The sequence below is a fragment of the Halichoerus grypus genome, chromosome 5 (assembly GCF_964656455.1).
Source record: "Halichoerus grypus chromosome 5, mHalGry1.hap1.1, whole genome shotgun sequence".
Taxonomy (NCBI): Eukaryota; Metazoa; Chordata; class Mammalia; order Carnivora; family Phocidae; genus Halichoerus; species Halichoerus grypus.
In genome coordinates, this window is record NC_135716.1 from 48798988 (window position 1) to 48823410 (window position 24423).

The 24423-nt window shown below is 37.3% G+C and overlaps 1 protein-coding gene and 1 long non-coding RNA gene across 6 annotated transcripts in view; one reads left to right on the forward strand and one right to left on the reverse strand.

The window, feature by feature from the left end:
- LRRCC1 (leucine rich repeat and coiled-coil centrosomal protein 1) overlaps positions 1 to 3706 on the reverse strand; it is a 36122-nt gene extending 32416 nt beyond the window's left edge. For 2 of the 4 annotated variants that reach the window (XM_036080483.2, XM_036080484.2), the window contains exons 1-3: positions 3461 to 3706; positions 922 to 1127; positions 575 to 640 (exon numbers count right to left, since the gene is read on the reverse strand). In XM_036080483.2, the coding sequence (XP_035936376.2) occupies positions 575 to 640; positions 922 to 1127; positions 3461 to 3549 (361 nt within the window). In that variant the 5' untranslated portion in view covers positions 3550 to 3706. The remainder of the gene's footprint in view (positions 1 to 574; positions 641 to 921; positions 1128 to 3460) is intronic. The other 2 variants (XM_036080486.2, XM_078072261.1) reach the window with 2 other exon arrangements.
- The window catches only part of LOC118528208 (uncharacterized), a 221908-nt gene continuing 199570 nt past the window's right edge, over positions 2086 to 24423 (forward strand). For both annotated transcript variants that reach the window (XR_013447806.1, XR_013447807.1), the window contains exons 1-2: positions 2086 to 3094; positions 8487 to 8633. This is a non-coding gene — a long non-coding RNA (uncharacterized LOC118528208). The remainder of the gene's footprint in view (positions 3095 to 8486; positions 8634 to 24423) is intronic.

Consider the following 24423-nt stretch of genomic DNA (forward strand, 5'->3'; position numbering starts at 1 on the left):
TCTTAGACCTGCTAAAAGTCAAAAAGAAAAGAAAATTATTTGATCGTCAATTTACAATATAGCCTTTGGAATGCAGTATGGTCCAATATGCTATATGATCCAATATGGTAGCACTAGTCACCTGTGGCTTTGTAAATTTCAACTAAAATTAAATAACAAATTCAGCTCCTCACTGCACAAGCCACATTTCAAGTGCTCAAAAGACACATCTGGCTATTCGCTGCCATGTCAGACAGCATAGATATTTAATATTTTCATCACTGTAAAAAGTTCTATTGGAACTATTCTTTATATAATAGCATATCGATCAATTATTTAAGATTAAAACACTATTCTCCTGAAGTCCCTTCTATCCAAGTTTTTTCAGTTACTGATCACCTAGTTTGTATTCCTATTTTTTATTCAGCCATAGCTTTGGCACCAACAAAAAAAGAATTATGTCTGAAGCAGACTCTCTAGATGGTATTTTTGGTCAAAAACAGGATTATTCAGTTTTCAGCATGCTGAGCTTAGCCTAACTCATCACATGTGGCAAACATTCAGCATTATAGAAAACATAAGATTATCTACTTACCACTAAGATCATTTATGTGGTTATAAGATAAATTCAGTCTAGTCAGATTAGTTAGTGCTTCAAGTCCTAAAATAAAATAAGATAAAATAAAGCTATATAGTATTACAATACTATTTCAGACAGTTTTGAAGCAAATCTATAGTCCAATAACAGTGAAATCAATTTTATTGGTATTTTGCAAAATACTTAAAAAATTAACTTTTCTAGAAGAAAACTTTTATGTAGTAAATTTTAAGGTCAGTTTTCAAAAGTTTATGATAATATTTATTCCATTCTTTTGGGAAGAAGAAAAGTGGACTTAAATAATCTTCCTTATGCAAAGTATCACATGAAAATCACTTACAAACCTTCTATTCTTGTGATCAAATTGCAGGACAAATTTAAAGTACATAGTTTTGTCAGTGTGTTTAGCCCTTCAATTCGATTTATTTGATTAGATGACAGATCTAAGTGTTGTAAATTCCAAACATGATCAATGGCTTCGATTTTTGAGATGTTATTGCAATGAAGATTGATGGCATGAAGGGATGAATCTAAAGATAACTCTGATATGCTACAAGAGAAAATATATATTATCAAAAGCAAGTAAGAAACGGATTTAAAAATTATGACCAAATATAATTAAAATCAACCAAACAGCATGTAGATGGTAAGCATGTGCTCTACTCATTCTATAACGAAATCCTTCCTACTTGTGGTAGTCTTTAAACATCTCATAAGGGACAGTGCTTCTTACCACTAATTGGTATTTTGGACCATACAGATAAACAAGAAACCCACTCAAGAAAGGGAAGTGACCCTGGGCATTTCTACCTTCTATAAGCAACCAAGTCATCAGCATATAATGAAAGGTGTAATTGTAAAGGCCCTGGAATCATAATACCCCAGTTCAAATCTGCATTCTAGTATTTTTTTTTTTTTTTTGCTAAATTACTTGAATAAATGAGCTAACCTCTCTAAGCCTCTATTTCTCATTTCATTTATCTCACAACAATTCTAAGCAATAGGTATAAGGATACTGAAGTTTGCAGAAATTAAATAACTTGTCCAAGTTCTTGTAGTTATTACCTGAGGCAGTATAAATCCAGATCTGGCACTGTAGCTTGTAATCTTTCTTTACTGTCTGCAACAGCTATTTAACCCAGAATGTAGTTGATTTCAAAAGAAACAACCAGTTATTACTATTTCTAGTGAAAAAATCCATCCTCCCTTCTATACATTTGGAATGCACCTCCCCTAAATAGAACTCATCTCCTCATTCTCTCAGGTACTGCCATTTATAACCAGAACCTCTCCTAAAGATGGTAGTTCCAGGAATAAAAACTACAGTGCACAAAGTTCAGAGGTGCTGGAAGGAGGGACAGTCGGGAATAGGGACACACAATGTCATGGGCATCTGTTCAATGTTCTGTAGCAGCTACCGCAGAGGAAACTTAACTCTGGCAGTAGAGAAGTGAGAAGTTTAGTAGTCAAGGAGTAAAAAGAAAATAAGGAATTCTGGTGTGCTTTCAAATTAGCATCAAGAATCTCAAATTCAAAATTAAAAATCAAAAACACTTTAAATATGCCATAAAGTCATTCAGCTCCTCCCTTAGATTTTCAGAATGAAGCACATAACAACATGTGGAAGATAAAGCATTTGTAAATTTGAAACTACCAATCTGTAAATGTGACTGTTGAAATGTTTTGCAGTTACCTTGCTACTGTCATTTACTGAGCTATCCTTGTGCTATTAACACATGCTCTTAATGACAGTCATTTATTTTCTGACACATTTCAGTTTCTGGAAATTAGTACTGTGCAGATAATGTGGTACAGCAGAAAAAGCAGAAAGTGAAATTAGACAGAAATAGGTTTGAATTTGAACTTAACTGCTCACCAGCTGGAAGAATTTGGGAACACTATTTAGATCCTCTGAGTCTCAGATTTGTCACTTGTAAAATTACTACCTTGCAGAATTATTGTGAGGATAGTGATAACATATATAATATTTACACATAGATGGCATTCAGTAAATGGCATCTATTATTAAATATAAATGTAAATATTCCTTTAAAAACCATCTCCCTGGGGTCTTTGGACAAAGATCATGAGATCATGATCCAGAACAAGATGGTTTAATTATCAGCAGCAAGGTTCCGCATAGAGCAGGGCATGCCACAAAGGAACATAGAGAAGCCCACTATGGAACTGCCTGTATGTAGGTCAGTATGACTAATCACAGAGGGTAAATGGAGAAATGTTAAGAGGTTAATTCCGAAAAGGTAGGCAGGGACCAGCCGGTAAAGCGGAATGAAGAACCTAGTACGTCATGCATACATTTGGGCTGCATGAAAGAGGGAAATGGTTAGCTAAATATGATGCTTAGTAGTCTCAAGAAGTTTATGGATAAATGTATCATTGTGCTCTGCAAAGGAGAAATTAGAAGGGAGGCAAAGAGAATTGAGGAAAACCTAATGAAGAGCAGTAAACCTTCGCTCCACGGTTGCCGGACATACCACAGCGCCACTTTTTGTCAAGGTAAGAGAAAGAGCAGAAGAGACAAGATAGAACCCGAGAACACCAACAATTACAGAGCAAGCAAAGGAAGAATAATCAGTAAGAAAGGAGAACCAGTAGAGACGGAGGATGGCAAAAGATTGGTAGAGAATGAGATCGTAGGGCAGTTTCCAGGCCACTCAAAAGGCCAAGGAGGAAAGGAATGAGGACTCGCTGGACCCGGCACTTCAGCAGAGCAGTTCTGGCGCAGTAAGGCGGGGGGAAGCCAGACAGCGTTTGTGTGCGGTCTGGGTAAGGCTGTGCCGCCTCCGCTCCGGGGCAGTTTGTTATTCACGGCTCCCGCCAGGGGGATGCGCGGGCCGCTCCTGGCTGCGGAGCACCCTTTACCTCCGCAGGCCTTTGTCCATGAAGCACAAATCCCCGCAGATGCTGTCGCCGTCTTCATTTTCGACTTCCGCCTCCACCGGCGCCTCCATAGTACCGGCAACGGGGACCGTGGTCTTAACCGGCGCCCAGAGCGGGGTGGGAGAGCCCGGAACACGCCTTCTGGGTGAGCGGAAGTCCAGTCCGAGGGGGCGGGGGCGAAGGCCCCCCGCCCCCCTCCAACCGACAGCCGGGCACTTTTCGCGCCTTGACAAGTGCCGTAAAGCGGGAAGCCTGATTTTCTTCCCCAAGGGCTTCCCTCCCTTTTACGGTATCCACGGCGCGATTCTTGGGCCTTGCCGTAAAGAGAAACATCATCCCGTGTATGTGGTTGGTGGGTAAAGAATGGGTCTTTCCTGTGACGCTCTCCTGTATGATTTTTGCGTTGTAGGCCACTGACTTCTGAAGGCGATTTAACAGCAGTTTGTCTTTACAAAACTATAGTCATACATACCTATAAGTTATTCCCCCACCGGCCATTGCACCTACTGTTGATTTAGTAAACATTTATGGGATGCTTTACATATGTCAAGCACTTCCCTGTGACATGAGGAATAAATTGAAGCCAATTCTCGTTCTCTGGAAGCATTCACAGTTCAGTGGAGGAAACAAAGAATTGCCGTGCAACAGGGTGAGTGCTAGAAATAGCACAGGAGCATTTAAGCCAACTGTATAGTGATGTGGGTAGTGGGAAAGTTTTCTAAAAGGTTATTGGTGACTGAGCAGAGCCTTGCTAGGTCAAGGGGAATTCTGGAAGTGAATGGCATTCCAGGTAGGAAAACAATACCGGCAGAAGGTGGAAGAAACCTGGTTAGATTGCTCTCTAACTCATGGGAATATTTAGGGGCACCTGACTGGCTCAATGGGTAGAGCATCTGACCCTTGATCTTAGGGTTGTGAGTTCAAGCCCCACCTTGGGCATGGAGCCTACTTTAAAAAAAATTAAAAATGGAAAAAAAGGTATGTCAACTTTGAACCTGTCACTATCTTGAGCTCAAATCTTTGGTGGTCCCTGTTAGCATTCAAATAAAGGCCTAACTTTTTGCTCTAATATTGAAGATATTTCCAGACTTTAAATGTCATTAGTCTCCTATTGTTTAGCTATACCTTTCACATTCTAAAATTTGTAGCCACAATTCACTGTTTTCTGTAACCATGTGCTTTGCCGTATGTCTGCAGCTCCTTCCAATAAGAAGTGGAGGTAGAATCTCCTCAGTGGCTTCTTGATTCTGGGCTTGCTTGTGACTTTTTTTTTTTTTTTTTTGGCCAATAGAATTCATTTAATTCTAGTGCTGGGCCTCAAGACACCTTGCATGCTTCTGCTCCCTCTCTTGGAAAACTGGCTGACCTGCCATTTGAACAAGGCCAGGCTAGCCAACTGGAGGAGGAGCTACTACATGGAGCAAAAACAAATCACTCTAGCAAAGGAAGCACAGATACATACATGAGCCCAGAAGTGCTTAGCTGAACCCACCCCAAATTGCAAAAATAACAGAAATGTGAGCTAAATAAAGTGTTTTGTGTTAAGCCAGTAAATTCTGGAGAAAATGTGTTACATAGGATGAGATGATTGATAATAGTCACTGATCTGTGACTGAATATCCATTAAAATAGAGATTTTCAATGGGAATAAGGTATTATAATCTTACCTAAAACAAATAACTGATATAAGAAACAAATTATGTTGTAATGTTATTAAATGCATTGGATCTTTCCTCCAAAGTCATGGGCGTTATAATTAATTAATTAATTAATTAATTAAAATACTGATTATTGTTAGTGGAGTTCAAAAATTGTAGATTGTATCTGAACTGCCTTAGCACTTAAGAATTGACTTTTTGTTTATTTTTAAAGATTTTATTTATTTGTTTGAGAGAGAGAGAGAGTGAGCATAAGCAGGGGGAGTGGGAGAGGGAGAAGCAGACTCCCCGCTGAGCAGGGAGCCCAATGTGGGGCTTGATCCCAGGACCCTGGGATCATGACCTGAGCCGAAGGCAGATGTTTAACCTACTGAGCCACCCAGGCACCCCAAGAATTGACTTTTAAAATGATAGTTGGATAAACTAATATTACTATTGTTTGCCTGTTTTTTTTTAACACAAATGCTTAGAAACTGCGGTTTTGCTTCAAAATTCTTTATTTGCAAAACAAAATTTGTTAAATAAGTTTCTATAGGAGACTTTAGTTCTCAAATTCAAAGAGCCTATCATTAATATTCTAAATAATATGTAAACAACACTTTTCAATTACTATACTCTGTAGTTTTATATTTTTAAACGGGACTTCAATTTGTCTTGGACTTGCTTTTCATGCTATCTATAAAGTATTTGTGGGGTGCCAAATGGGTAATATATTTGAAATCAGCCTTACTAGTGTGAGGTCAGGGATGAGATAGGCAGTCAGAAGGGGCAGCAAGGTAGCATTGTGGGGGAGGCAGAGAGAATAATATCTATTCTGGAAATGATAAGTTGCTTAGATAGACTGATGTGTGGTGAGGGTGTGTGTGCACATGAGAAAGCAAGAGGTAAGGCTAGAAAGTTAGGCTTGATTCAGATCTTGGAGAACCTGCAATGGCCAGTTTAGAAGTTGGTATTTGTTGGGGCGCCTGGGTGGCTCAGTCAGTTAAGTGTCTGCCTTCAGCTCAGGTCATGATCCTGGGACCCTGGGGTCGAGCCCAGCATCAGGCTCCCTGCTGGGTGGGGAGCCTGCTTCTCCCTCTCCCTCTGCCTGCCACTCCCCCTGCTTATTCTCTCTCTCTCTCTCTCTCTGTCAAATAAATAAATAAAATTAAAAAAAATAGAAGTATTTGTTGAAGGAGGGTTGTGATGGGGTGACAGTGTGGTGGTTGCAAACAGTTGTGAGTAAGGTTGGGAGGGGATGCAAGAACACAAGACAGAGTAGTTAAACAGGGAAGTGACAGGATTAGATTTGTGTTTTGTGACATTATCTCTAGAGACTGAGTGGAGGCTGGATTGGAGGGAGATTAGAGGTGACTGTATAAATTAAGGAGGTTGTTGCATTAAACCACGTGAGGAAAATGGAGGACCGGACAAAGTCCCTAGGGGTCTGAATGATGAGAGGAGAATACCTGAGGAGAAGTTAATAAGTTAGATTTTATGAGCTTTGTTTGCTGATTTGGATGTACGTAGGGTATAAGGTAACCACAGTTGTTTCTCCTTCCTTTTCTTCATCTTGATAGTTTTTGAATATCCTTTAGTGTTTTACTGCATTCCTGTAGGATCAAAATGTAATGGTGGTATTACATGCCGTAATTCTTTTTTTAAAGACTTATTTTATTTACTTATTTTAGAGAGAGAGAGAGAGCAAGAGAGCAGGTGGGAGGGGCAGAGGAAGAGGGAGAGAGAATCCTAAGTGACTCTGCACTCAGCCCCACGTGGGGCTCTGTCTCATGACCCCAAGATCACAACCTGAGCGGAAACCGAGAGTTGGACGCTTAACTGACTGCACCATCCAGGTGCCCCTACATTCTGTAATTTGTATCTGTTTTTTTCTATTAGAATCTACATAGCACTTTTTTTTTTTTTAGCACTTTTATGCTAATTTCTCAGACAAGATACACAAAGCTATCATTTGGCTTTTGAATCATCTAAAATATATATAAGCTTTAAAAAAAAATAAAACCCAAAGCTTTTAAAATTTTACAGTGACTTTATACATACAGATCTCAGTGCAGAACATCAGATCAGTAGTGTGGGCCCATAAAATCAATACCATTAGTGACCTCTGGCCTTGAAAAAATTGCATTACTCATGAATTCCAGTCACTTAGTTGTATATACCACCCCTCCAAACACATGCTGTGCTTGTACATCTCTCTATGCCAACCATTATATACAATATTTTTGTAATTTGTGTTTTGTTGGTATATTACTTTATTCAAAATATTTAGAGAGTTAGTTTTTCTCAAAAAATTGAACTTTTTGGATATCTGGACTTCTTTCAGATGGAACTAGTCCTTAAAATTTTAAATTTGGTGGAATATTTTCTAATATATTCCTTACGCTATCCTGCATTCTTAAATTATATCAAGTATAATTTAAAATATTCTTAAAATCTTATTGTGATAAAAATTTACTGTATTATATAAAAACATAATTTTGGGTATTAGAAAAATATTTTTCTTATGAAAATAATATTTGCTAACTATAGAAAATGTTGAAAAGTATAAAAAATAAATAAAAATCACTTGTTATCTTAGAGAAAGACACTACTATTAATCTTTTGTTGTATCTCTATTTAGTCATGTCTATGCATGTACATATATGTGAACATGAATAGTAATAAAATTCATTGTAGTAAAATTAAACATTCACTGGATTACAAAGAAATTGCAACATATTTCTAAAATGTATGGGACCAAAGGGGTTTAGAGGAAGTCTCTCCAAAATGTGCCACTTTGGCATGCAGACTATTTTGAGCTGAAGGCATTCAATACCCTATGGGCTCAAGATAACATTTTGCCCCCCCTTAACTACCTAGAAGAATCTAAATTGGAGGAGTCTTTCCCTGAATAAGAGTTGAACAGAGAGAGATTTTATCTGAATGACCCACCTGTATGGCAGGGCAAACATCTAATTCCTGTCAACTGCTTTTCTTATTGCCCTGTGCATTAACTACCTCCACCCCTTTTCCATTCCTTAGTTCAGGATGGCATATATGCCTCTTTTTTTTTTTTTTTTATTCATCTGAAAGAGAGACAGAGAGAGCACAAGCAGGGGTAGAGGCGGAGAGAGAGGGAGAAGCAGCTCCCCGCTGAGCTGGAAGCCCGACATGGGGCTCCATCCCAGGACCCGGAGACCATGACCTGAGCCGAAGGCAGATGCTTAACCATCTGAGCCACCCAGACACCCCATATATGCTTCATTTTACCTTTCTGTCTTTCAACCTGTCATGTTTGTGTGATTCCCATATGTACAAAATTAAATTTGATTTTCTTCTGTTAATCTGTCTCATGTCAATTTAATTCTTAGACCGGCTGGAAAAACCTTTGAAGGATAGAGGAAAATTTTTCTTCACCAGCACTTTGGTGAGCTAGCGAGACCTCACTGGCTGGGCACTGCTCATTCTGAAGCTGTTGCAGTAGAAAGATCCTGGGACTTCTGATAGAATTGCAAAAGGTAAGAATTCTTACCACATCAGACTCCTGGATCTCTACCTGCAGAGTCCAGTGGAAGCAGAGTGGTGAGAGTCCTTTTTTTCCTTTTCTAAATGTACATTAGCAGGAGAAAATATATGTGGAGCTAGCCCTTTGGTTTCAATGATTGGTTATTTGATATGAATACTTTTGGTCTTTATTAATCCTTTTCCTCCCAGAGATGGTCTGTCTGCTGTGTCATTCTATATCCTGAGAGCTTGGCTTTTTGACCAGTGAGAATACTCTCTTTGGTCTCTGGCAATGTAAGAATGGCAAATTCTAGACCAAAAGGATGCATGTATTGCTGTGCATCTGGTGGCCAGCCCTATAGGCTATGGATCCAGTAGTCTTCGTCCAACTATGTCAGCTCTCAGGGGAATCTGTCATAAGAGACCCTAGTTCACAGGGGCTTTTGTCATCTCAACCTTTGTTACTGTGTTAGTGCTGGAAAAATCCCATTCCAGTAGTGCCTGCCCAGTGTCACAGATTAGCGAGTCTGTGACTGGAGGTATCTCATGCTTCCTCGGGAGACTAAAGACACCTTACCACCTGCAGTGAAGGCCTTTGCTGTCTTAGACTAATTTTGAGAATGAACTTTTTGAATCATAGGGGCTACACCATCTATACCTACTCCAGGAATGTCTCTTGAGTCTGTGGTAAAAATTTATTCTAAGCCTGGAAAGCTACCTCCAGGTCTTTTCATGAAAAGGCTTATTGGTTTAAGTCACTATTGAGAATTCCTCCTCTTCAACGGCCAGATGATGGATCCTTTGATTTGGCCGTATTTGAAAGAAAAAGATTTTTAGGGAGCTGTCATCCTAAACAATCGATTCATTGGCATGTGGGCAAATTAAAAGGGGGACACAAAGAAATGCAATGACTACCCTTAGGGACTCCCCGTGAGATGTAAGAACAGAAATTAGACTCAGAATAAAAATTAAATCAAATGTAAATTCTCCTTCTTAAAACCTGGCCCCATCTTCCTGTTTTAGCTTTCTTTTTTTGCTACAAGATTTACAGAGAGCACTCTAGCCCAATCTCTTGGCTTAGAGTATATGGATTACTCATGCAAATGCTGAAAGTCAGGAAGTGAATTTAGCAGAAGCACCTGGGACAGACAGTAGGACTCACTGTGCTGTACTCTGTAATCAGGCTTTGCCAGCTTCTGGCCTTCCTGTGTAATGTCCTTTGTGAATAAATCCTAGACCCCCACCAAAAGAATTCATGTCCCCTGGACAGCAGCAGATCTTTTCAGAAGATTCTACTAAATTTAGAGGAGAATTAGAAAGATCATTGGTCATTCTTTCTCATAGAGGAAAGAGATGACCAGAATTTCTCATAGGCTCTCCTACAAATGATGAGCTGTAGACTGATTTTCAGGGGCTGATAGAAGAGGAAAATAAAATTTGACAGTGCTCCTTCCTTTCCAAATCCAAACCCATTGGCTATTGATCCTTTCTCTCCCAGGGATAACTATTACTTTTCTGCTTGTCTCCTTTTGTCTACCCACCTGGGGCATGCAGGTTGTTGATTCTTTTGGTTATTTTTGGGAGTGACTAGATCTTGGGAAGGTAGTATCCTTTGCATCCTCTTTAGGGACTCCTCTTAAACCCAAGGAGGGATTATTCAGTGCTGCCAGAAAAATTTGCTATTTGTCCTGGCTGAAAACTGACAAGATATTTAAAAGAATTTTTAAAAATAGCTCTGTAGTCAAAAGTTGGCCAGATTAGAAGCTGATATTCAGAGCTGATAGGAATTTTTTTAGGCTTTTTTCCCTAAGCTAAAAGAAAACTATGTACCCAGAAGGAAAGAAGCAATTGAGGATAATAAAGTTGGATAGATATATCAATTTATGATTTAAGTTACAACCCAATATTTTGAGGAATTGAGAGCAACTGTCCTTATCTTACAAATCTTTGCAAAACTAGAAATAAGGACCCAGAAAGAATTCAAGGTCAATATTTCTTTCTTTCTTTCTTTTTTTAACCAATCCCAAGATGGATGAATGTATAAAGATGTGGTGTACACACACACACACACACACACACACACACAGGAATATTACTCAGCCATCAGAAAGAATGAAATCTTGCCATTTGCACCGACATGGATGGAACTAGGGTGTATAATGCTAATAGAAATAAGTCAGTTAGAGAAAGACATACCATATGATTTCACTCATGTGGAATTTAAGAAACAAAACTGATGAACATAGGGGAAGGGAAGGAAAAATAAAATAGGATAAAAACAGAGGAGATAAACCCTAAGAGATTCTTTGCTATAGAGAACAAACTGAAGGTTGCTGGAGGAGAGTTGGGTAGGGGGATAGGATAACTGGGTGATGGGCATGAAGGAGGGCACTTGATGTAACGAGCACTGGGTGTTATATGCAACTGATGAATCACTAAATTTTACCCCGAAATTAATAATACATCATATGTTAACTAACTTGAATTTAAATTAAAAAAAAAGAGGGGCGCCTGGGCGGCTCAGTCGGTTAAGCATCTGCCTTTGGCTCAGGTATTGATCCCGGGGTCCTGGGATTGAGCCAGCATCAGGCTTCCTGCTTGGCAGGAAGCCTGCTTCTCCCTCTCTCTCTGTCTGCCGCTCCCCCTGCTTGTGCTCTCTCGCTGTCTGTCAAATAAATAAAATCTGAAAAAAAAAAAAAAAAAAAAAGGAAGCCAAAGTTCTTCCAAAGTAACCAAAGAAACTTGGGTACTTTCTCTGTGCCTTTGTGATGTAGATTTTCTTTTCATATCTCAACCTAAGAGCAATTCTTTGAAATGCAAACTTTAGGGAGAGGTTTCTTAACTGAAGGAAAAGAAAAAGAGAAGTTTTGGAGGAAAGAGGAAGTATTTGGAAATTGGACAAATGAAAAATCTTCTCTATAAATATTAGGTCTCTATAAATATTACAGGTCTCTGCATCTGTTCATATATGTATAACTCAGAGAAAGTTACATATATATATATATAAGTCAGTTAAAGCTCATATATAAATAAGTCAGTTAAAGAAAGACAAATACTATATGATTTCACTCAAGTGGAATTTAAGAAACAAAAGTGATGAACATAAGGGAAAGTTCATATATATATAAATAAATGTTCTTATATATATATAAAAGTTCCTATAGAACTATATATAAGAAAGTTCTTATATACATATATATACTTAAATATGTATATATATTTATATATATATTTGTATATATATGTTGTATGTTGTAGATGTGTGGTATTTTTCTACAGACGGTATGTTGCCAGAATTTTTTAGAAGAGCTCTATATAGTTGGTTTGAAGGCAAGCACTTGTAAGGATTGGCTACTCTAAAACCCTCAGAAATATAAAAACTAACCCAAATGCTTTTTAGTTCACATTCTCTAGGATCAATCTTTAATGAATAAAAGCTAAATGAAGTGTGTTGGTTTAATTAAAATAGACACGCCTTTAGAGTTATCAATATTAAATATAATACTTTTATTGTACCTGGGTATACTAACCAAATAAGGTTATATTATAACTGTTAAAAAATTTTAAACAGCAACAACAACAACAACAAAACCAGTTTGGGAGAATGGCTGGCTTTGTCTGATGTCTCATGTGAGTAATCTGAACCTAATTGTTAAGAGCAACTAAATTGAATAGATGCAAATAAGATAAAAGTTTTTAAGTCAGATCTCAGATCTGTACCTCTGAAACAAATAATGCAATATATGTTAAGAAAGAAAAAAAAAAAAGAAGAAGAATGTAGCAGGAGGGGAAGAATTAAGGGGGGGAAATCGGAGGGGGAGACAAACCATGAGAGACTATGGACTCTGAAAAACAAACTGAGGGTTCTAGAGGGGAGGGGGGTGGGAGGGTGGGTTAGCCTGGTGATGGGTATTGAGGAGGGCACGTTCTGCATGGAGCACTGGGTGTTATGCACAAACAATGAATCATGGAACACTATATCTAAAACTAATGATGTAATGTATGGGCATTAACATAACAATAAGAAAATTTTAAAAAAAAGTTTTTAAGTCAACTTTTAAAATAGTTTTACCAAACCTTTTTGGTAACTTAAAACTTTAAAATTGCTAAGTTAAGTGATGAGTTAAGTTAAATTCATTGAATATCTGGATCATTTCCAAATAAGATGAAATAGTGAAACCTTATTTACTGAATATAGGTTTATTTGGTTTTGAATTCCTTATTACAGAGAAACTAAGGATAAATTTGGGTCTGTTGGTAAACATGTTTTGTGCTTTATTGAAAGATTGTACTATGGAGAAGCACATGGTTCTAGAAATTATAAAAAGTATTCAAAAATTTGCCAATTTAAAGAAAGCTGGTATGGGCGCCTGGGTGGCTCAGTTGGTTAAGCGACTGCCTTCGGCTCAGGTCATGATCCTGGAGTCCCGGGATCGAGTCCCACATCGGGCTCCCTGCTCGGCAGGGAGTCTGCTTCTCCCTCTGACCCTCTCATGCTCTCTCTATCTCATTCTGTCTCTCAAATAAATAAATAATAAAATCTTAAAAAAAAAAAAAAAATCATAAAGAAAGCTGGTATAACAGTTCACAGCTTACTTCTTAGTTTTCATTAGAAATTAAGAAGTCTAAGAATTAAGGATTCTAATAAATGTAATTAAGACTACTAGAAATAATAAGGGAAGCATCTCTGTATGCGAAGAGAATAAGATGTGTGTTTTTGGTAAGAAGAGGCATAAAGAATAGAAATGCTTTTTTTTGGGGGGGGTAAAGAAAAAATAATCCTAAAGTGTCCTAAAGTGAGGTTGACTATTTAAAAAGGGAAAGTATAGGACAAAATCTGAATGTAAAAAAGAAAGTTGTAGAAGGTTTCTGGAAAAGGGATTTTGGAAAGGAATTTTATGCATGGTCAGTGATGTGGGAAACAAAGGCAGAAGAATAATTATTAAATTTCCTTACAATCTACAGCCTATTGACAAGTCCTTGAAGCAGGCAGAGTGACCTTCCTCTAGGAACTCAGCTGCCTGGATGTTAACACTTTGCTAAGGCAAAAGACAATCTTAGCCTGACCCCCAGGATCCTGTAAGTCTACTTTAACATATAAAAATTCCTTTGGAAACTTCCTTTATCTCTACCCCCTAAGATACATGTTGACAGTCATCCTCCAAGCATATGACCCACCAATATACATCTGAAGGGTCTCATGACTCAGGTTTTTTTAGACTGTAATAAATGATCTTTTCCCTACAATAGCTAGCCCCCTCAAGGTCCTGGAAACCTTGCTTCCAAAATTCCTTAGAGATTTACGCTATCCCTAACCCCCTCCCAACTTGAAAGTATATAATGGGCCATTTTTCATGACCCTGGTGCAGCTCTTTCTGCCCATGGGTCCTGTCACCGTGATTTAATAAAACCACCTTTTTGTACCAAAGACGTCTCAAGGATTCTTTCTTGCCGTCGGCTCTGGACCTTACCTACATTCAAAACTACATCAGTCAGGACTGGCTAAGATACAAAAGAATTTAATTAAGTAAATGAGCTTTAATATCAAAAGTACACTGCTGCAAGTTTAGGATTTGGTTTTTCTCTCCGTTAAAATGACAAAGTTTTCTCAGATTATTGGTCTACTCCTAATAAGAAATTGTAAACAAAGGTTTTTCTTTATTGTAATCTGCCTCAAAAAAAACAAAGAGTCTATGTTTTGTCTTTATCAAGTCTTTGGTTACCTAGGAAAGCCGAATCTTCTCATATTAAAAGAACTAAGTTTTGCTAACAATGTAACCTTCTGTATTTGCCTTTAAAATCTTTTATTGCCACTTTCGTTAAATAGATAATTAAGTATTAAGTTTTGTAATGATCTCTGATCTTATTTAGGCAAGAACTTTAAAACCTTTTTTTAAAAAAATATTTTTGACAAACCTCCAAAAATCAAGTTCTAACTAAAGTCTTTTTCACTTAGAACTGTTTTTTTTAATGTTATTTCAGCTTTTTATTTTTTAAAAAAATTTTATTTATTTATTTGACAGAGACACAGTGAGAGAGGGAACACAAGCTAGGGGGAGTGGCAGAGGGAGAAGCAGGCTTCCCGCGGAGTGGGGAGCCCGATGTGGGGCTCGATCCCAGGAGCCTGGGATCATGACCTGAGCCGAAGGCAGACGCTTAACGACTGAGCCACCCAGGCACCCCTGGAACTAACTATTGAGATATGAGATAGTCAAGAGGGTCCCTGAAACATCTCAAAAGATTTGTTCTCTCGCCTTATAAAGAGAGGTTTTAAACTAGCTAAACTTACTTGGTATGTTAAATTACATGGGAAGCATTGTCAAATAAATTACAATAAACTCTCATAGGTTATATTATGTGGGTGAATACTACTACTATAACCATTCTAGAATATATATGAAATTCTTAAAATTTTGATATGTCCTGGTATAATGAATGTTATCACTTGTACTTCTAATTATTGAAGTGTTGTGTGTCACAGAAATAACCACATTTCCTTGTCATGTCCATTATAATGAACTCATCAGTTCTCTAATGATGAACATTTTTAAAAAAGTCCTTAATCATTTACAGACAGTTATTGTTTTATTCTAATACTTTTACAAAAGATTCCTTGCAAAAGTGCTTCATCCTCAAGGAGATTCATGGAAAGGACTTTTGACAAATACAGGTTTCTGTTAAATCTAAGGTCATATAACTGAACTGGGTAAGAATTTCCAGAACTTGTGGGAAAACTTGATTCAAACAGAACAAGAATTAAATAAACGGGACTGAATGAACTGAAGAAGAGGATTATAATTTTTATAACTTCTTATTTGCAACATTGCTGGTTCTTTAATGTTTGCTTTTTCAGATTTTTCTCTTAACCTATCAATGACTTAGAGCAATTTGGTAAAATATACCTTTGTAAACAAATAAGGAACATTTATCTTTTTCTCCCTTCCTGATCCCTCCAGAATTTGGACACTCTCAGTGAATTTTCTTATTTTCATGGCAATATACTTATTTGTATAAGTTCAATAAGAATGTGTTCTTTTTGTAATAGGATATAATTGGAAACGTTGGTTATATTGCCAAGACTTGCCTAGATTGTCATTTTTTTTTTAAGATTTTATTTATTTATTTGACAGAGGGAGAGAGAGCAAGAGCACACAAGCAGGGGGAGCAAAAGAGGGAGAGGGAGAAGTAGGCTCTCCACTGAGCAGGAAGCCCTATGTGGGGCTTGATCCCAGGACCCTGGGATCATGACCTGAGCTGAAAGCAGACACTTAACTGACTGAGCCACCCAGGTTCCCCTACATTGTCATTTTTGACAGAGATACATAGACTCAAATATGACCAGACAGCTTTAAGGAACTAAAGTTGACTTTACAGAGTCAATGAAGCCCCTTGGAAAAATCAGCCTGGTACCTTGCTTCTTGGGTTCCCAGCAGCCTCACCAGGTGAGAAAAGAAGGTCTCCTCCTGGCAGGCCCAGGAACCTCAGGATATTTTGGGGACCTAGAGATGAAGAAATTTACCCAAATATATAGATATTGTTGGCAAGTCTGATGGCAAGTATTTGGCTTGACTTCTTAGCCTTAGAGGGTGTTAAAAGTTCAATCTGACGATTCCTTATAAAAAGTTCTAGTAAAGTATATTTAAAAAGAGCCTATATGGTCACTCACTCTTATTGCTGCACTTATGTAAATAATCACGCCAAGTTTTTTTGAAACCAGACTTATTTTGCCAACAAATTAGTCTTAACTTGGCTATCTTTGGTGGAAAGGAGGGTGATTTTAGAGAGAAAAATTACGTTTCAGTAACACACCTTTGTGGATATTAGAGTCAAGTTCTGTCGTCTTTGAGGGTTTGTGTTTGCCTATAAACTGGATTGGATCCTGAATTCTGGTTTCTGCAAATACCTGGCTAAGACCCTCCAAACTAAAATTTGCAATTTTCTCCCTTCCTTTTGACTTGGAATCATTGAGAACTAAAGCTGCCCTTTTTCCTGAAATCCTGCAAACTGAAGCTAGAGGACATGATATTAATGTCAGAGAAATCATCCCAATAGCCCGGGTTTAGACAATTTTTGTGCCTGTTGCTGTATGGGCCACTCAGAAACATCACCAGAGACGTTCAAACTTCAAGCCAGGAGACTCTTTCAGATTGCCACCGTCTGCCATTACTCTGTCTGAAGATGCTTCAAGCCTGACATCTAGAAATCTCACTGGCAACACTCAGGACTCAGACGCTGGGTTCATAATTTGCTCCAGCCGTTAACCTTTGTTTTTCTTTTGTTTCTGTAGCAGTGCCTCTTATTAATTACCTGATTGCTTGCCCAATATAGGCCTAACTTTGGGAGCCCACTTGCAAGACTGCCTCCTGAAATGAGATATAACTGTTTAACTCAACTGATCTACTGTCAAGACTGAGGCTGGTTCATTGAGATATGGACTAACCTATCAGTTAACTTCTGTATTGTGAAATTTCTTTAAAGTTTCAAAGGTGGGACTGAAGGGATTTAGAACAAGTCTCCCCAAAATGCACCACTTTGGCATGTGTAGTGTTTTGAGCTGAAGGCAGTGGAGAGACCCTGCAGGCTCCAGAGAAACTGTTGCCCCTTCCATAACTACCTAGAAGCCACGCAGCTCAACACCAAAAGAGATTACCTTGGCCTCTTTCAGAGGAAAGAGTAGAGCATGCCACAAAGGTCTTGGCTTATCTGGGAGCTGTCGGAGGGGCTGGTTCCTGTCTCACCTCACATGGAGCACCAGTGTAACTGCCATAGTTCATGAGAGCAGCTAAGAACAAAGGAAATGGGAAGAATGGCTAGCTGCATGCCCAGCACAGCTCTGCTAAATAGGGAGAAGTTGCAGAACTTGAGGCTTCTTCACAGGAAGAACAATGGAGCATCCTTCCACTGCCTGACCCCTAGTAAGGCAGCCAGACACCAGAGGGAGCAAGAGAGTATGGGCTCCTGAAGAAAAAGGCATAAAGACTAGAAAAGCAATAGGACAAAAAAAAAAAAAAAAAAAAGAAAGAAACAATGACTCATGGATCATTACATCAAAAACTAATGATGTATAGTGACTAACATAACATAATAAAATAAAATTTAAAAAAGAAATAAACAAAAAGAAAAAAATGAACAACAAAACAAAGAGTTGGTTTTTTGAAAAGATAAACAAAATTGATTAACTGTTGTATAGATTAACAGAAAAAAAGAGAAAATTCGTTAAGCTAGAAAAAGATCAAAACATACCCTAAATTCGTTGATTAAAGAAGAAATTATAATTATCGTAAAAGAAGCAAAAAGTAGGTTCAGTATTCTGTCATAATTAAAATCTTAGCAAGTTGAGAATAGATGATGATGCTTTAAATAAAGGGCATTTTCCAACCACCTACAACAAACATCATCCTTAATATAAAACATCAAAAGTATTCTCATTAGAGTCATGAGCAAGATGCAGATTCCTGCTCTTTTAAATTGAACTTGAACCAAAGCTGTAAGAAAGAAGAATAATTTTTCTTTAATTTTAAGAATTTAAAAAGAAGAAATAAACTGCCTTTATTTGCAGGTGATATGATTTTCTTCCTATGTTCTCTTGGATTTTCTAAACTGACATAGCAACAAAAATTATAAATGATTATGGAGTAAATGTAACAGGAAATGTGCAGAATTTTATGGAGAAAACTAAAGTTTATAGAAGGATCCCTTTCCCCCAAAAAAGTTTAATCTAGAGGAAGCTATAATCATTATTCTAAAGATGTCACTTCTCCCCAAATAGACTTTGAAATAAAATTCCATCACAATAAGAATCCCAACTTAATCTTTTATGGAACTTAACAAAATTATTCTAAAATGTATATGATTTTAAAAATTAATTTTGAAGGTGAAAAGAGATTTTATATTTGAAATAACAATGCATTTTAATTTAATGATTTTAATGCTGATGTCTTCAAGTTCTTGATGGTTACCGTCAATGAGAAACTTGACTTACGCAAGTAAACAATAAATTTACAGAATTATTTTTTTTCACAGTCCTCCATTGTGTACCTCTACCAACTAATATTCTAACCTCTCTACTGCCCCAGCTGTGCTCCACGGACATGTAGAACCTTGCATAGAAAAAGCTATGATACACACATACAGCCAGATAGTAATAAAGTTTGAGCCGCCATTCTTAAAGGATAAACAAAAAGTTTGATCCAAAGACTGAGGAAAGAAACAGAGTATCCAAGAGATCTTTTGAAAACATAATTTGGTGCTCTGCTTTTAGGGAAGGTTGTTCCCAGCCCTGCGTGTCTAAGAATGGCAATGATCATCGGTATGGCACAAACAGTCCAAATACTCAGGGAGACAGCTAAGTTCAGTGAAGTATATTTTAACATCCCTGATAAGAGACACAAAGATTTCTGTCCCTAATGTGGCACTAAATATTAAAATATTTCCATGGAGGAGTTCTATTGCTCTTGGGAGTTGCATGTTTTTGCCTTTTTCCATTTTCTAATTATGAAAAGTAATTTTGAAATTTAACATGGATTGCCATTATTTTTTACATTTTCCTTCCATTTTTCTGGAAGCTCTTCAAACATTGATGTTTCCTTAATTTATCCATCTCATCCTTCCACAAGCATTTTATTATTGAATCTAATTTGGTTCTGTAAATGATTAACTTGTGAATTGTTCTATGATTTTGTGCCTTCTTTTAAGGACAGAGTTAAAGTGTTTCTCATGTTATTTTTAAAAAAAATCACATATGCCAGTGAACAAGTTAGTCACAACTAATTAAGAAAGGAAGATTTTAAAAGTTCTGGGAAGAGAAATCTCCTCTGAGGGTGTAACACTGATATTATTTAACTCTGAAAGAATACTTTGTAGATGAGTACCAAGAGAAGAAACTGTAGTTTAACAGAAAAAATGTAAACTTTGCATTCAAGTGAGCAATGGTTTGAATCCCACTCTGTCACTTATTGGTGGCATGGTTTTTAGCAAGTTGTGTTATTTTTTTGGAATCCACATTTCTTCATTTATAAAATGAGGATAATAATTTCATATTGTAGGATCAGCAACACGTACTGAATGAGATCATGTATGTGAAACATCTATTGGATTACCTCACATACTAGGATTAATTTATATATCTATACTGGCCATGGGGGTATATAAAAACCCATCTAGTATTAAATGTATGCAGGCTACTACTCTTCCCCTAATTTATCTTAATCTACAGGTATTAGTCTACTGAATATGTATTCATTAATTCAAACATTTATTCATTCACTAATTTTGTAGCAGAATCAGCTATGGAGAAATTAACTTGTGTTTTGTTTATTTGTTTTGATGTTTTGTTCATTTTGTGCATAATGTAATGAACCAAAGATGTATATTGGACCCTAGGTTGAACCCTAGGTTGTTTACTTCTTCACAGCAGACTGAGACCCATTAGCTCCAACTTTTACACATCCAACTGTTTTAAATATAGTCCAAATAAACATTTTTTTAGCCATTTAGAGCTTGCTTGCTTTGCATACCCCACAAAACTGTACTTAACATGTAAACTTTGCTTAACAGGTAAGGTAAGCCCAGGGCAATAAAGATCCCAAGGCACTGCTGCCCTTGGGGGCTCTCTGACCCAGAGTCTGCCTACTTGCTGCTGAGTGATATCACCTAGATATGCAAACTCCCCATGTGGAGTCTCCTTTTCCCCAGGAATTCCCTTGTTGCCCTCCTCTTTTGGATGGTGGCTTGCCATGGCCTCTGGGAAGTCTCATACTGTGAGTGATTTCCTCCACATGCAAACCAGCTAAAGTGTTGCCCAAATGAAGCTTGTGTCTGCTACTGCATCTCCTGCTACCACATCTCCTGATCTTATCTTTTCCTTGATCAACCTCAAAATCTCTGGAACCCCCTAAAATGCAACAAATATTTATCTAACACCTACTATATGAAGGATCAACAAACAGACAAAGACCTTTTGTATTCTAGCCAGGACACAGTATTTTGTATCTTAGAGGAGAGATAAGTAAACAAATAAATACACAGATAATATGTCAGGTGGTGATGAATGATGGATATATACATGTAAAATAATGAAATTGGACCCTTGTCTCATATCATATACAAAAATCAATTCAAAGTAGATTAAAGACTTATACATAAGACCTGTAAGTATAAAATTCCTAGAAAAAAACATAGGGGAAAATCTTCATGACATTGGTTTTGGCAACGATTTCATGAATGTGAACCAAAAGCACAAATAGGTGGGCCTACATCAAACTAAAAGTTTCTGCACAGCAAAGGAAGTAAAAAAAAATGGTGAAAAGGCAACCTATGGTATAGGGGGAAATATTTGCAAACCATCTATCTGATAAGAGATTAATATCTAAACTATATTAAGGAAATCATATAACTCACTAGTAAAATAACAACCCAATAAAAAATAGGCAAAGGACCTAAAGGGACATTTTTTCAAAGAGGACATGCAAGTGGCAAATAGGTATATGAAAAGATGCTCAATGTCACTGATTGTCCGTGAGATGCATATCAAAACCACAATGAGAGATCATATCATACCTATTATGATAGCTATTTTATAAAAAATGAACAGACAACTAATGTTGTCGAAGATGTGGAGAGATTGGAACCATTATGTCCTGTTGGTGGGAATATAAAATGGTGCAGGACTTCCCTCTTTTTTTAAGATTGAATAATATTTCATTCTCTGCACATATCACTTTTTTTTATCCATTCATATATCAATGGGCATTTAGGTTGTTTCCACATTTTCTACAATGAACATAAGAATGCTAATATCTCTTCCTGACCCTGATTTTGATTCTTTCCGATAAATGCTCAGAAGTGGGATTGCTAGGTCATATGGCAGTTCTATTTTTAATTTTTGAAGGTCATGATTTAGCCTATTACACTTTACAGAGGTGAACACCAGGATTTGGAAGTAAAACATATTCTTTTAATTGATATCACTGTGAAGAGTTTAGACCAGTGAGTAGGAAGCAATATGTAGTTTTATTAATATAAATTTCAGACTTAGACTATTGCCTTTTTTTTTTTGTGGGTGCTTCTTAATATCTGCTAGGCACTGTTTACCCATGAACTTGTCTTCCTGACAGTGACTCTGATTTTGTTTGTTTGGTTGTTTATTTATTTATTTGAGATATAATTGACACATAACATTATATTAGTTTCAGGTAACACATAACATTATATTAATTTCAGGTGTATATTAATTTCTTTCTACACACAGAAGTAGGTGTATTATACCCTTTAATCTGTTGTGTGTATGTGTATGTTTTCGTTTAAAATTTTTGACCTGAAGGAAAGTGGTGAAAAACATGTTGTGTACTAGGAACTTGGGCTTCAATTACAAGCAAAAGAATTTGAATTGTCAAGAATTTGAATACGTAGCTGGGGGGGGGGGTGGATTCGATATATGTAGTTGGGGATTGGGCAGGCGGAGGGAGGGTTTGTGTGTATGAGTGTATACACTTTAAAGCAAAGATTATCTTTAAAAATGTACTCATTCATTAACCATTTAGGGTTTCTTATTTAAAAAAGATTTCTTCAAGATGTTTTTCTCCTGTTGAAATACCATCATCCTGGTCTTCAGGTGGTGAAACATTAAATAGTAATTGTAAATAACAGATGATTTTGTCAAAACAAACAATGTTGATTAAGGTTAACATGAAGCCAGTAACACAGAAGTCCACTAAAAATAAAGATAAACCCATAGATATACTCTACTGTAGGAGACTGAATCACTGGTGTCAAAATTAGAAACAAAGATACAGCTGTGGATCCCAATACAAATGGCAAACACACCTGAAAGTTAAAAAAAAAAAAAAGATTAAGATTAGTGATGACTTTTTCCTCAAAAGTTTCTATAAACAATGTAAGAACATTCCCTTTCTATTTGGAACAAATATTTCCAAACATTAGGGACAAAATTGCAAATATATTTTCACGTCTATTTAAAGAGACAGTCTCAGTATTATATTATGGAAAGTAAATCAGTGGCAGACTAAGTGACTGTAAAAAGGTGGAACTGTATTTATTTATTTATATTTATTCCATATGCTCTATTGATCAGGTATTGTCAATTATTTACTAAAATCAGTACTTTATTTTCTGGCATAGGAAAAAACATACATTATAAGAAATCTTTGTCAAAAATAAAAAATTAAGTATGTCATACTAGTATTAGTCATTGAAGCTTGCTTAGTTTTGGGAATTTGGAAACTAGCCATGCATGGCATAACTGTAATATTTGTTTATAATGCTTCTTTTTTTTTTTTAAAGATTTTATTTATTTATTTGACAGAGAGGGAACACAAACAGGGGGAGTGGGAAAGGGAGAAGCAGGCCTCCTGCCAAGCAGAGAGCCCGATGCGGGGCTCGATCCCAGGACCCTGGGACCATGACCCAAGCCGAAGGCAGACACCTAACGACTGAGCCACCCAGGCACCCCTGGTTATAATGCTTCTTTAATGGGGCATGTGCCAGTTTTTCCTGGAGTAGCACTATTAACTAATACAAACAACAGAAACATTGGAATCAGAAAAGTCTGGTTGGAATTGCAAGCTTTGCTATCTTTTTAAAAAATATGTTATTTATTTGAGAAAGAGAGAGAGAGAGAGAGCACGAGTCAGGGGAGGGTCAGAAGGAGGAGAGGGAGAAGCAGACTCCCCGCTGAGAGCGGAGCCTGATCCCAGGACCCCGAGATCATGACCTGAGCTGAAAAGTCAGATGCTTAACCAACTGAGCCACCCAGGTGCCCCCGAGCTCTGCTATCTTAATTGTTCATTCCTTCAAGAAATATTCAGTGAATTCCTATGTGCCATTTCCATACCAGGGATACAGAAGTATTTAGGACAAATAAAGAAGGTTCCTCTCCAGGGAGCTTAGTGCTACTGTCCAGTTGTATAACTTTGAGCTATTTAATTAATCTGGTCCTCAGAACCATTTCCAGAAAGGAGCCAGAAGGAGGCCCTGAACTGCCAGTCCTGTGGGGCTTTCACCCCCAGCTCCCACGGTTGCTGTCACTGCACGGTGAGACCCTTGTAGCCCTGCACCCTGTCTCAACTGAAGGAAGCTACATGGTGGGCTGGTGGGTGCTACAAGATAAATGTGTTCAGAGGTTTTTAATAAAATATTTATGATATACCTGTGTTGTTACCATTTAACTATTAAATCTGGATGTTGGGGGAAAAATTGGGTCCTCTCAGACCCATTTGCAAAATGAGGTTTTATCTAATGCTGATCTTTTGAGGTCTTCTTGAGAATTGCATAAAAGGTACTTTAGTAGAATGTGCTCAACAAAATGGCATTTCTTAATTAACTTTGTAACAGTGATTTGTACACATTTCTTATACTTCTTGATTGAAAAATTCATTTTTATTTCTCTGAACTGCATGGTAGAGTACCTGAAACACAGCAGATAGTTACCTCATATTTGTTGAGTAAATGGATGACTCAAATCCAAGATATTATCATTCACTTTTTTCAACAGGAGGCATGGCCAAAGAAGGAGCCATTTTGAGAAGAATGTCAGGATTATCTAGACTAGTGTTTCTTAAATATGGTCAGTGGACCTCTCTGCATAAGAACCGCCAAGATAATCGATAAACATATGGATTCCTAGGACCCAACTGACACCTACTGAATTAGAATCCCCAAGGGTGAGTCTGGGAATTCAGATTTCAAAAAGCACACTCAAGTGGTTATTATGGTCACTGGAATGAAATATGGGACTCTCGTTTTACTTTCTGCACAATCCCCACAGCTAGAAAGTATCTTAAATGG